At 43.9% G+C, this 14,345-nt stretch overlaps 1 protein-coding gene across 1 annotated transcript in view; it reads right to left on the bottom strand.

Annotated features, from left to right (window-relative positions):
• LOC106594572 (TBC1 domain family member 15) overlaps positions 1 to 13,639 on the bottom strand; it is a 68,787-nt gene extending 55,148 nt beyond the window's left edge. The window contains exons 1-5 of the mRNA XM_082964248.1: positions 13,109 to 13,639; positions 12,371 to 12,469; positions 12,208 to 12,279; positions 8,162 to 8,324; positions 6,359 to 6,584 (exon numbers count right to left, since the gene is read on the bottom strand). Of these exons, the coding sequence (XP_082820374.1) occupies positions 6,359 to 6,584; positions 8,162 to 8,324; positions 12,208 to 12,279; positions 12,371 to 12,469; positions 13,109 to 13,132 (584 nt within the window). The 5' untranslated portion in view covers positions 13,133 to 13,639. The remainder of the gene's footprint in view (positions 1 to 6,358; positions 6,585 to 8,161; positions 8,325 to 12,207; positions 12,280 to 12,370; positions 12,470 to 13,108) is intronic.
• Positions 13,640 to 14,345: the final 706 nt, after the last annotated feature.

Genomic DNA, 14,345 nt, shown 5'->3' with positions numbered 1-14,345 from the left:
GTGCATTCCGAAAGTATTCAGACTCCTTGATTTTTTCCCCCCACATTCTGTTATGTTACAGCCTTATTCTAAAATTGATTAAAGAAACAAAAATACTCACCAATCTACACACAATACCCCATAATGACAAAGGGAAAACAGGTTTTTAGAAATGTTTGCAAATGTCTTAAAAAATAAATAAACAGAAATAACTTATTTACATAAGTATACAGACCAGACCCTTTGCTATGAGACTCGAAATTGAGCTCAGAATAATCCTGTTTCCATTGATCATCCTTGAGATGTTTCTACAACTTGGAGTCCACCTGTGGTAAATTCTATTGATTGGACATGATCTGGAAAGGCACAGTGCATGTCTAAGCAAAAACCAAGCCATGAGGTCGAAGGAATTGTCCGTAGAGCTCCGAGACAGGATTGTGTCGAGGCACAGATCTGGGGAAGGAAACCAAAACATTTCTGCAGTATTGAAGGTTCCCAATCATTTTTTAACCACCAAGACTCTTCCTAGAGCTGGCCGCCCAGCCAAACTGAGCAATCAGGGGAGAAGGGCCTTGGTCAGGGAGGTGACCAAGAACCCAATGGTCACTCTGACAGAGCTCCTCTGTGGAGATGGGAGAACCTTCCAGAAGGACAACCAACTCTGCAGCACTCCACCAATCAGGCCTTTATGGTAGTGGCCAGACAGAAGCCACTCCTCAGTAAAAGGCTCATGACAGCCTGCTTGGAGTTTGCCAAAAAGGCACCTAAAAACTCTCAGACCATGAGAAACAAGATTCTCTGGTCTGATGAAACCGAGATTGAACTCTTTGGCCTGAAAGCCAAGTGTCACGTCTGGAGGAAACCTGGCACCATCCCTACGGTGAAGCATGGTTGAGGCAGCATCATGCTGTGGGGATGTTTTTCAGTGGCAGGGACTGGGAGACTAGTCAGGATCGAGGCAAAGTACAGAGCGATCCTTCATGAAAACCTGCTCCAGAGCACTCAGGACCTCAGAATGGGGTGAAGGTTCACCTTCCAACAGGACAATGACCCTAAGCACACAGTCAAGACAACGCAGGAGGGGCTTTGGGACAAGTCTCTGAATGTCCTTGAATGGCCCAGCCAGAGCCCGGACTTGAACCCGATCGAACATCTCTGGAGAGACCTGAAAATAGCTGTGCAGCAACGCTTCCCATCCAACCTGACAGAGCTTGAGAGGATCTGCAGAGAAGAATGGGAGGAACTCCCCAAATACAGGTGTGCCAAGCTTGTAGCATCATACCCCAGAAGACTCAAGGCTGTAATCGCTGCCAAAGGTGCTTCAACAAAGGGTCTAAATACTTATGTAAATTATATTTTTAATTTTTAATACATTTGAAGAAAAAAAAAGTCTAAAAAGAGTTTTTGCTTTGTCATTATGGGGTATTGTGATGTCATTATGGGGTATTGTGTGTAGATTGATGAGGGAGAGAAAAAAAAGTTAATCCATATTAGAATAAGGCTGTAATGTAACAAAATGTGGAAAAAGTCAAGGGGTCTGAATACTTTCCCGAATGCACTGTACGTATATTATCACAATACTAACTGGATACAGTCACAGTTGATGAGTTATTTATACAGGGTGCCGAGCTGATGACGTGAAACACAACAATACTACATCTTCTAGTAGCCTACAGACAACGAAGAACAAGGGCGCTTCCTGCCATCCAGGACCTGTATACCAGGCGGTGTCAGAGGAAGAACACCCAAGTCGTAGACTGTTCTCTCTGCTACCACACGGCAAACGGTACCAATGTCTGGAAGCAACAGGACTGAACAGCTTCTATCCCCAAACCATAAGACTGCTAAACAAGACTCACACACACAATGGACACACACACACACACACACTCACACCTCACCACATATGCTGCTACCGTCTATTATCTATCCTGTTGCCTAGTCACTTTACCCCTACCTAAATGTACATATCTACCTCAATTACCTCGTACCTCTGCACATCAACTCAGTACTGGTACTTCCTGTATATAGCCATGTTATTACCTCATACCCCAGCACATTGACTCAGTACTGGTACTTCCTGTATATAGCCATGTTATTACCTCATACCCCAGCACATTGACTCAGTACTGGTACTCCCTGTATATAGCCATGTTATTACCTCATACCCCAGCACATTGACTCAGTACTGGTACTTCCAGTATATAGTCATGTTATTACCTCATACCCCAGCACATTGACTCAGTACTGGTACTCCCTGTATATAGCCATGTTATTACCTCATACCCCAGCACATTGACTCAGTACTGGTACTCCCTGTATATAGCCATGTTATTTTTACTCACTGTGTATTTATGCCTCGTGTCACGTTCTAAATGTTTTATGTTTAACTCCGTGTTGTTGGTAAAGGGCCCGTCAGGAAGCATTTCACTGTTAGTCAACACCTGTTGTTTACGAAGCATGTGACAAATAACATTTGATGTGATGAAGTACTACAGATGCTTTTCAAAAAACTGGTTGAACGGACATTTTTACCCTGTAGGCACCTGCAACAAGTAGGATAAATTACACTTGCCGACAATTACTTGCCTCCAACCAAATGAATTTGAATTTTGAATAATTTGGTCCGGCCCATTTTTTAGTTGGAAGTGAAAAATCTTAATTAAAATAAAATACAGATATTTTTTTATTTAACTAGGCAAGTCAGTTAAGAACAAGTTTTTTTTTTTACAATGACGGCCTACCCCGGCCAAACACGGACGACACTGGGCCAATTGTGTGCCACCCTATGGGACTCCAAATCACAGCTGGATGTTATACAACCTGGATTTCGAACCAGGGAATGTAGTGACGCCTCTTGCACTGAGATGCAGTACCTTAAACCACTGCGCCGTTCGGGAGCCCCGAATTTCAGTTTAGTTCACATTTTTTGGGGTCCTGTGCCAGTTGTAAATCAAACAAATAAACGTGTGAACACCATTAGATTTGTGAATTTTGACATATGTTAGAAGTAATAGTGAATTGTGTAATGATATTAATATATTTGACTGCAACTGAATGGACTGACTTCCATAGACCCTGAAGCCCTCTAGCGGTGACTATAGGAATTACACTGACACACTTAATTTACCATCATACGCAAGGAAACAGTTTAACCTCTCTTTCTGGCCATTATATCTGCTAACAAAAGGTGCAGAGAGGAACCTACAGGGGGGGTAGCAGCAGAGAGGAACCTACAGGGGGGATAACAGCAGAGAGGAACCTACAGGGGGGATAACAGCAGAGAGGAACCTACAGGGGGATAGCAGCAGAGAGGAACCTACAGGGGGGATAGCAGCAGAGGGGAACCTACAGGGGGGATAACAGCAGAGAGGAACCTACAGGGGGGGTAGCAGCAGAGAGGAACCTACAGGGGGGATAACAGCAGAGAGGAACCTACAGGGGGATAGCAGCAGAGAGGAACCTACAGGGGGATAGCAGCAGAGAGGAACCTACAGGGGGGATAGCAGCAGAGAGGAACCTACAGGGGGGATAACAGCAGAGAAGAACCTACAGGGGGGATAGCAGCAGAGAGGAACCTACAGGGGGATAACAGCAGAGAGGAACCTACGGGGGGATAACAGCAGAGAAGAACCTACAGGGGGATAGCAGCAGAGAGGAACCTACAGGGGGGATAGCAGCAGAGAGGAACCTACAGGGGGATAGCAGCAGAGAGGAACCTACAGGGGATAACAGCAGAGAGGAACCTACAGGGGGGATAACAGCAGAGAGGAACCTACAGGGGGGATAGCAGCAGAGAGGAACCTACAGGGGGGATAGCAGCAGAGAGGAACCTACAGGGGGGATAGCAGCAGAGAGGAACCTACAGGGGGGATAGCAGCAGAGAGGAACCTACAGGGAGATAGCAGCAGAGAGGAACCTACAGGGGGGATAGCAGCAGAGAGGAACCTACAGGGGGGATAGCAGCAGAGAGGAACCTACAGGGGGGATAGCAGCAGAGAGGAACCTACAGGGGGGATAGCAGCAGAGAGGAACCTACAGGGGGATAGCAGCAGAGAGGAACCTACAGGGGGATAGCAGCAGAGAAGAACCTACAGGGGGGATAGCAGCAGAGAGAAACCTACAGGGGGATAGCAGCAGAGATAAACCTACAGGGAGATAGCAGCAGAGAAGAACCTACAGGGGGGATAGCAGCTACTTCTCCAATGAATGTATTCTGCCTTCTTCAGAGTTAACCATGTACCTGGTGTGGCTGTCCGTGATAAACATGAGACTTGAGATCCCCCTCTAGCCTCTCCCCCTCTCCCCCGGACACAGCATGCGTGTTTTTAGCTTTATCTTTCTCTCTACATTGCTGGAAAAGGTAAGCCCTAAAGTAAACATTTCAATGCTAGTCTAAAGCTGCCTGTTGTTTATGAAAGCATGTGACAAATAAAAATGCATTCAATTTTTCTGTTTTTAACTGAACCTGGCAGAGTGGAAGCGGAACAGAAACCACTTTCAGGATGTGTACCAAATGGCACCCTATTCCCTATGTAGTGCACTACTTTCTACCAAGGCTCATAGGACTCTGGTCAAAAGTAGTGCACTATATACCATTTGGGACACAACATCAGTTTCAAGGCCTCTTCACATGCGGCCACAGAACTAACCAGACCACCTGGTGTGTGGGCGCCAGGTCACTGTATTTTTACAGCAGAACAGGCTACATCTGGCTGGGGGGGGGGGGGTCATACTTTCATACAAGCAATCATCTCCAGCACTGGGAAAGACTTGACTTTCAATTCTAGAGCGGTGTGTGTTCTGGAGTGCGTCTGTCCAGGGCGTGATAGCTCTGCTCTGTCCACTAGTGACTGTCTGTATAACCTGTAATTGTGTTCACCGTGGGACTGGGCTTGGGCCTTGGCTGACATAGGATAGTGGCCCTTTGAGGAACACAAAGATCACCACATACCCAGTGTTACCAGTGGCAATACATACAACACTATTCCCTGGCTTTTTCATTGCTAAAGTAAAAAAATATATAATTGAAAATTTGAATGAAGTGGAATGCATGGAATAAGTTGTATTAGACTCCCTCGCCTAGCCCCACTCCCTCGCCTAGCCCCACTCCCTCGCCTAGCCCCACTCCCTCGCCTAGCCCCACTCCCTCGCCTAGCCCCACTCCCTCGCCTAGCCCCACTCCCTCGCCTAGCCCCACTCCCTCAGTTCTGTCTTTGAGAGACTAAGTTGAGTGTGTTTATGTCTTCTGTCAGCAGCATGTATCTCAACATGTATATTTACTGTCTGGTCTACGTACTGTGTCAGCAGCATGTATATTTACTGTCTGGTCTACGTACTGTGTCAGCAGCATGTATATTTACTGTCTGGTCTACGTACTGTGTCAGCAGCATGTATATTTACTGTCTGGTCTACGTACTGTGTCAGCAGCATGTATATTTACTGTCTGGTCTACGTACTGTGTCAGCAGCATGTATATTTACTGTCTGGTCTACGTACTGTGTCAGCAGCATGTATATTTACTGTCTGGTCTACGTACTGTGTCAGCAGCATGTATATTTACTGTCTGGTCTACGTACTGTGTCAGCAGCATGTATATTTACTGTCTGGTCTACGTACTGTGTCAGCAGCATGTATATTTACTGTCTGGTCTACGTACTGTGTCAGCAGCATGTATATTTACTGTCTGGTCTACGTACTGTGTCAGCAGCATGTATATTTACTGTCTGGTCTACGTACTGTGTCAGCAGCATGTATATTTACTGTCTGGTCTACGTACTGTGTCAGCAGCATGTATATTTACTGTCTGGTCTACGTACTGTGTCAGCAGCATGTATATTTACTGTCTGGTCTACGTACTGTGTCAGCAGCATGTATATTTACTGTCTGGTCTACGTACTGTGTCAGCAGCATGTATATTTACTGTCTGGTCTACGTACTGTGTCAGCAGCATGTATATTTACTGTCTGGTCTACGTACTGTGTCAGCAGCATGTATATTTACTGTCTGGTCTACGTACTGTGTCAGCAGCATGTATATTTACTGTCTGGTCTACGTACTGTGTCAGCAGCATGTATATTTACTGTCTGGTCTACGTACTGTGTCAGCAGCATGTATATTTACTGTCTGGTCTACGTACTGTGTCAGCAGCATGTATATTTACTGTCTGGTCTACGTACTGTGTCAGCAGCATGTATATTTACTGTCTGGTCTACGTACTGTGTCAGCAGCATGTATATTTACTGTCTGGTCTACGTACTGTGTCAGCAGCATGTATATTTACTGTCTGGTCTACGTACTGTGTCAGCAGCATGTATATTTACTGTCTGGTCTACGTACTGTGTCAGCAGCATGTATATTTACTGTCTGGTCTACGTACTCTGTCAGCAGCATGTACTTCCTGAGACAGTCCAGGAAGCCTTCACTACCTCCCTGGTGAAAGTGTAGGGCAGGCAGCTCAACCCCCATGTTGCGGTCTCTTAGGGTGAACACCAGGTAGGACCAGCCCTCCTCCTTCACCCTGACTGAGGCCAGGTCACTGAGACGGAAGAACAGCCGGGAACCCTTACTCTTCTCTGGGATGGGAGCGGGTTTAGGAGGAGCACCTGGAGAGAGAGATACAGGATATACACAGACATAGAAACACAATGAGGAGAGAGGAGAGAGAGATGGGGGGGGGGGGTTTAGATACACAACACTACGCATGTACTCCCACACAGAAGAGACACACACACAAATTAGAGTATGTGTGTACTCTCTCTAGGGTATTTCCTAATGCAGAGAGACAAGCAGCACAACGTTCATGCCACACTTCATCTATAGTTGTATAGATCCATGTGTAATGCTTTTTAATTTGACTCGCTTGACATTTAAATGTCTGCAGCGCAGGAAGTAGCAGGAGGCCTGATTAATCCCCCAGCGGCCTGCTGGAGAAGATTGATCGTACTGTGGGAAAACAGAAGCAATTAGTCTCCTCTCCTCCAACCAACTTAATCAGGGTCGCTCCACTAAAGCAGCTTCTGGACGTTAAGAGGAGAGGTGATTTGGAATTCCAGCCAGAGAGGAGGGAGAGAAAATAAATAAATAAATAAATACATACATACATACACACAAATATATATACACATGAGAGAGCGCTGCACGCTTAACCTTGTTTAGTCTTGCCATGAAGAACCACAGAACGGCAAGGCCAAGAACAACAATTATGTTGCATTGTGGTTCCAGTACTAGACTTGACAGTTGAAAGAAACCAGACATTTTTCATTGCAGTAGGCTACAGGTAATGACAATATATCAGCTGGACAGGTAATGAATAGTGATATTTTGGCTCTCCATAGAGGAAGCATGATGATGCTAAATCATTGATATGTTCTCCATTACTTTCCCTGACTAAATAAAAGGTCAAATAAAATGGCCATTCTACTGTGGCCTACCGGGACTTACCGGGGCCTAACAGGGCCTACTGTGTCCTGCTCTGTTCTAGGGTGTCCTGCTCTGTTCTAGGGTGTCCTGCTCTGTTCTAGTGTGTTCTGCTCTGTTCTAGTGTGTTCTGCTCTGTTCTAGGGTGTCCTGCTCTGTTCTAGTGTGTCCTGCTCTGTTCTAGGGTGTCCTGCTCTGTTCTAGGGTGTCCTGCTCTGTTCTAGGGTGTTCTGCTCTGTTCTAGTGCGTCCTGCTCTGTTCTAGTGTGTTCTGCTCTGTTCTAGTGCGTTCTGCTCTGTTCTAGTGCGTCCTGCTCTGTTCTAGTGCGTCCTGCTCTGTTCTAGTGCGTCCTGCTCTGTTCTAGTGCGTCCTGCTCTGTTCTAGTGCGTCCTGCTCTGTTCTAGGGTGTCCTGCTCTGTTCTAGTGTGTCCTGCTCTGTTCTAGTGTGTCCTGCTCTGTTCTAGGGTGTCCTGCTCTGTTCTAGGGTGTCCTGCTCTGTTCTAGGGTGTCCTGCTCTGTTCTAGTGTGTCCTGCTCTGTTCTAGGGTGTCCTGCTCTGTTCTAGGGTGTCCTGCTCTGTTCTAGGGTGTCCTGCTCTGTTCTAGGGTGTCCTGCTCTGTTCTAGGGTGTCCTGCTCTGTTCTAGGGTGTCCTGCTCTGTTCTAGTGCGTCCTGCTCTGTTCTAGTGCGTCCTGCTCTGTTCTAGTGCGTCCTGCTCTGTTCTAGTGTGTTCTGCTGTGTTCTAGTGTGTTCTCTTCCACTCACCTTCTCCATTGTTGCTGGGTTTCTTCCTGAACTGAACAGTGTGAACCATGTCCCACTCTGTCTCACAGCTCAGCTGGTGCTCCACCTGCCTGGGAGGCTTGTCTCCTGGGTTTTGGTTTGTACCCTGGTGCCGCTGGCCCCATTCAAACACGGAGCTAGACTCCTGGGAGAGAGAATACAGGTATACTCAGACTCACCCAAATACGGTAGCATCTATATACAGTACACACACCAACCCATATACAGTACTATCTATATACAGTACACACACCTACCCATATACAGTACACACACCTACCCATATACACTACTGTTCAAAAGTTTGGGGTCACTTAGAAATGTCCTTGTTTTCCATGAAAACATACATGAAATTAGTTGCAAAATGAATAGGAAATATAGTCAAGACATTGACAAGGTTATAAATAATGATTTTTAATTGAAATAATAATTGTGTCCTTCAAACTTTGCTTTTGTCATAGAATCCTCCACTTGCAGCAATTACAGCCTTGCAGACCTTTGGCATTTTAGTTGTCAATTTGTTGAGGTAATCTGAAGAGATTTCACCCCATGCTTCCTGAAGCACCTCCCACAAGTTGGATTGGCTTGATGGGCACTTCTTACGTACCATACTGGTCAAGCTGCTCCCACAACAGCTCAATAGGGTTGAGATCCGGTGGCTGTGCTGGCCACTCCATTATAGACAGAACACCAGCTGACTGCTTCTTCCCTAAATAGTTATTGCATAGTTTGGAGCTGTGCTTTGGGTCATTGTCCTGTTGTAGGAGGAAATTGGCTCCAATTAAGCGTCGTCCACAGGGTATGGCATGGCTTTGCAAAATGGAGTGATATCCTTCCTTCTTCAAGATCCCTTTTACCCTGTACAAATCTCCCACTTTACCACCACCAAAGCACCCCCAGACCATCACAAACTGAAATGGTCCACACACAGACAGCATGGAGAAGAAGGCGCAACAGCGCCTCTTCAACCTCAGAAGGCTGAAGAAATTCGGCTTGTCCCCAAAAACACTCAAACTTTTACAGATGCACAATCAAGAGCATCCTGTTGGTCTGTATCACCGCCTGGTACGGCATCTGCTTCGCCCACAACCGTAAGGCTCTCCAGAGGGTAGTGAGGTCTGCACAACGCATCACCGGGGGCAAACTACCTGCCCTCCAGGACACCTACACCACCCGATGTCACAGGAAGAACAAAAAGATCATCAAGGACAACAACCACCCGAGCCGCTGCCTGTTCACCTCTCGCTACCATCCAGAAGGCGAGGTCAGTACAGGTGCATCAAAGCTGGGACCGAGAGACTGAAAAACAGCTTCTATCTCAAGGCCATCAGACTGTTAAACAGCCATCACTAACATTGACTGGCTGCTGCCAACATACTGACTCAATCTTTAGCCACTTTAATAATAAAAAAATTGGATGTAATAAATGTATCACTAGTCACTTTATATAATGTTTACATACCCTACACTACTCATCTCATATGTATATACTGTACTCTATACCATCTACTGCATCTTGCCTATGCCGTTCGGCCATCGCTCATCCATATATATTTATATGTACATATTCTTATTCATTCCTTTACACGTGTGTGTATAAGGTAGTTGTTGTGAAATTGTTATATTACTTGTTAGATATTACTGCATGGTTGGAACTAGAAGCATTTAGCTACACTCGCATTAACATCTGCTAACCATGTGTATGTGACAAATAAAATTTGATTTGATTGCCTCCACCATGCTTGACAGATGGCGTCAAGCACTCCTCCTCCATGTTTTCTGCGTCTCATGAATGTTCTTCTTTGTGAACTGAACACCTCAAACTCAGATTCGTCTATCCATAACCCTTTTTTTCTAAATCTTCCTCTGGCCAGTGTCTGTTCTTTTGCCCATCTCAAACTTTCCTTTTGAATTGGCCAGTCTGAGATATGGCTTTTTCTTTGCAACTCTGCCTAGAAGGCCAGCATCCTGGAGTCGCCTCTTCACTGATGACGCTGAGACTGGTGTTTTGCACGTACTATTTAATGAAGCTGCCAGTTGAGGACATGTGAGGCGTTTGAGAAACAAACTAGACACAAATGTACTTGCCCTTTAGCTCAGTTGTGTGCACCGGGGCCTCCCACTCCTCTTTCTATTCTGGTTAGAACCAGTATGTGCTGTTCTGTGAAAAGGGTTTTCTAATGATCAATTAGCCTTTTAAAACGATAAACTTGGATTAGCTAACACAACGTGCCATTGGAACCCAGGAGTGATGGTTGCTGATAATGGGCCTCTGTACGGCCATGTAGATATTCCATTTTAAAAAATCAGCAGTTTTTTAAAATGTCTAAGTGACCCCAAAATGTTGTACTATCTATATACAGTCCACACACACACACACACACACACACCACCCCCTATATACAGTACTATCTATATACAGTACATAGTTCTGGCTGGCTGGCTGGGTAGGTAGTGGTACAGATAATTACAGCAAAGGCTGGAAATACTATGAGAGAGGCTATTCAAATTAAACCGGTTTTGACATAGAAAGAGAATATGGGATGTATTTTTTTTCTCCACAGAGAACCTAACTGACAGACATCTGTCCTGAGTGGCTGATAGAGAGACGAGAGTTAGTTTCTATGAAGAGATGAGCTAGCTATGTGTTTTCATCACGACCGGGATGAACCATATTAGATTCAGGAATCAGGATATACTTCTGGGCTTTGGTTTCCTGTTGCATCTCTACTCTCAGGGTTTTTATTTCAGTCAGAGATCACTAGAACATCTTTATTCTAGTGCAGCAGAGAAACAGATAGGAAACATGAAGCGATGCTGCTGTCACATGACCAAGGTGATTGGAGCCAGACTGTGGTTTGACAGTCATCATCGAGCTCTCAAGACAACTGATGTGTCACCATGGATACAGCCAAGCCAATATATAAAATGTGGAGTGTTGTCATCATAATTCTGACTAATGTTCCCATTAAGCTGTGCGGACACCGCGCAGAAGAAATATCAGCCCGCGCAGAGAAGCACGAGATTGAACTTCATAGAGTTTTCCCCCCTTTAGTTAACACTATCAACGTGTCCCTTTACTGTGGGAATTGTGATCGAATCAATGCGTTATTAGCCACTTTCAACACAACATACCGAAACAAAACGAATTGTGCAAGACTTAGTAGGCAAAACTATGCAAGAGATTTTCTTTTGTAGGCAGAACACATCGGTGTATGATTATTGTGTTGACAGGCACCACTCAGCCCGTACTCTACACAAACCGGTGGCATAACCAATCAGAGCTGCAGTAGGCCTATATAAACACACAATTATAAACTGGGTGAATGCTGATTGGCTGACAGCCGTGGTATATCAGGCCGTATACCACGGGTATGACAAAACATTTAGTTTTACTGTTCTAATTACGTTGGTATTAGCCCAGTTATAGATAATCTGTAGTCAGCAATAGGGGAGTGATTGCTTCCTACAAGACCACAAACCATGTACATTTCTATACATCTTTGAAACATGAGTCAGGTAAAGAGCTTTTTTTTGTCTTAAAGGGGCAGTTTTTTTTATTTTGAGACAGGCTTGAATAAGCTAAGTATCCAATAGGCAGAGGGGAGTATAATTTGTCTGATTCTCTGTAATAATGTCAGAATAATAAAGTGGTTTCTTGCATCAAACACCATTTCCAGTCACCACCTTGTCTAAAGGACAAGTGGATAAAACAGGTTCATGTCAAGACCTGCGTGTATTTTTTTCAAAAGTCTCATGGAATGTAGGCCTCATTGAACACCACACATTGGCTGCTACTGTAGGCTGAATGACAGAACAGCTATTTCCATGTTAAACAAATTGCACTGTCTGTATTATCAGCACCAGCCAACAGTTGTGGCCGAGCCAATTAGCAGTGTTTCTATATGAACGTACCAGTAAGATTGATAAGAGTCTAATCTTGTTAGTATTTTAATATATGTACACTTTGTTTATGATGACCTGAAACATGGAATATTAAATCTAAAGATATGCAAATGAAGTCTAACCTTGGCAGCACACAGCATGGCAGAGTGGTCAACATCTTCCATGGGTTTATATTCCAGCACTATGTCTCCATCCTGGTAGAAATGACGAGAATGAATGTTCAGTCTGATCTGTGGACATTATAAGAGGAAAGGATACATCTCATTGTGTTGCATATTGCCATACCTGGTCCAGGACACGCAGGAATCCTGAAGTGAGAGAATCCTGCTCCTCACTCCTTTCTGGGTTGGTGTGTATAAAAACTCCATCATGCTCATATAGAACCTGAGAGAGAAAGAGGGAAACGCATTCAGAGATGAATACAACTCATGTTATGTTGTTGTTGGAGACTTGGTAAACAAATAGGCCTAATGTACCTAGCTAGCTGGCTAACTTCATCCAAATCAAGTGCCGTTTGCATGTGACAATGTAATGGGATACATTTGCTGTATGGTTTACAATTTTGCTGGCGGCTCTTTGAACATTGACCAATTTAACATTCTGTCACCGTTCTACCTTTTCAGGAATGTGATGTTGTGGCTAGCTAGGTAGCTGGCTCAACCAACTTCCTGACAACTTTTAAACTGTTTTGCATGTTTGTTTTGGTGGTTGCTAGTAACGTTACAAGTTAGCTCAACTTGTCACTATGAAAGTTAACAACACGAGCCTGTTGGTATTCTGGAAGTCGACAGTTTCACAAGTAACTTCTTATGACCGCCAACCACTTCGACCTGTATCTGTTAAGTGGACAGGCAACTTCTACTGGCTAACGTTGGTTGTCAAGTGTCGCCCAGGGCTTTTTCAACTTCTAGCCAACTAAACTATTTACAAAACCTCACAGACAACATGATCCGTTTACAATGCGAACAAAACAAAGTATATAAAACATTTTTTTTAAATGCCACAAATGTGTTTTCTCAGCACCTTAAATCCCGCTGAAGTCGCCATGTCGCCTGTCTCAGCTGACGACGACGTAGTAGGACAGGTCACGTGTTTCCACTAGAATACGTAACTAAATACTCACCAATGGGTGTTGCTGAATCCCTTTTTACATTCTGTTTTATTTCACCTTTATTTAACCAGGTAGGCTAGTTGAGAACAAGTTCTCATTTACAACTGCGACCTGGTCAAGATAAAGCAAAGCAGTTCGACAACATACAACAACACAGAGTTACACATGGAGTAAAACAAACATACAGTCAATAATACAGTAGGGGAAAAAAGTATATATGATATTATACACATTCATTGTAAACCAACGACTCAATTTACGAGATCATTGACATAGTTGAGTATATCTCGCATACAACAGAGATTATTAATTGAACTGTTTATTGTTCAAGCTTCCACTTCCGTAAACATCCGCCAGGGAACATTAGCCTTAACAGGGGTGTAGTCATTATCCCGATTTTGTTGCAAAACGTTTCGTAAACAGAACGAAACGGGGAGGGACCTACGTTAATCTGTCACATAGAATCTCTTGCTTTTTTCAAACTGTTTGGACTAATGATTACACCCAGCCGTAAGAAGTGGTGGCACCTTTGGACTTTGTCATAGGATGTTGTTTAACGTTTAATTTGGGGCTATTATTCCAGACAAAGGGTGAAAAACCCTGTACATATTCAGACAAATCATCAAATCAAATTGTATTGTCACATGTATCGAATATAACAGGTTCACCTTACAGTGAAATGCTTACTTACAAGCCCTTAACAAACAATGCAGTTTTATGAAAAAATAAGTGTTAAGAATTACTTACTAAAATAAACTGTAGTAAAAAATTAAAAATAAAAAAAGAAGAAAATAGAAAAATAACAAATAATTAAAGAGCAACAATAAAATAACTGTAGCGAGGCTATACACAGGGGGTACCGGTCAAAGACTGGTGTTATACCGTAAGTGAGCAGGTGTTTAAATCAACTCTCTCTCTTCAATTCAAAGGGCTTTATTGGCATGGGAAACATGTTTACATTGCAGAAGCAAGTGAAATAGATAATAATCAAAAGTGAAATAGACAATAATAAACAACAAAAGTTTAAAAGGAATAGAGACATTTCAAATGTCATATTATGGCTATGTGCAGTGTTGTAACAATGTGCAAATAGTTAAAGTAAAAAAGGAAAATAAATAAGCATAAATATGGGTTGTATTTACAATGGTG

This window comes from Salmo salar, chromosome 17 (assembly GCF_965601325.2).
Source record: "Salmo salar chromosome 17, fSalSal1, whole genome shotgun sequence".
Classification (NCBI taxonomy): Eukaryota; Metazoa; Chordata; class Actinopteri; order Salmoniformes; family Salmonidae; genus Salmo; species Salmo salar.
Note: the sequence above shows the minus strand (reverse complement) of the source record. Positions and strands in the feature narration are given on the sequence as shown.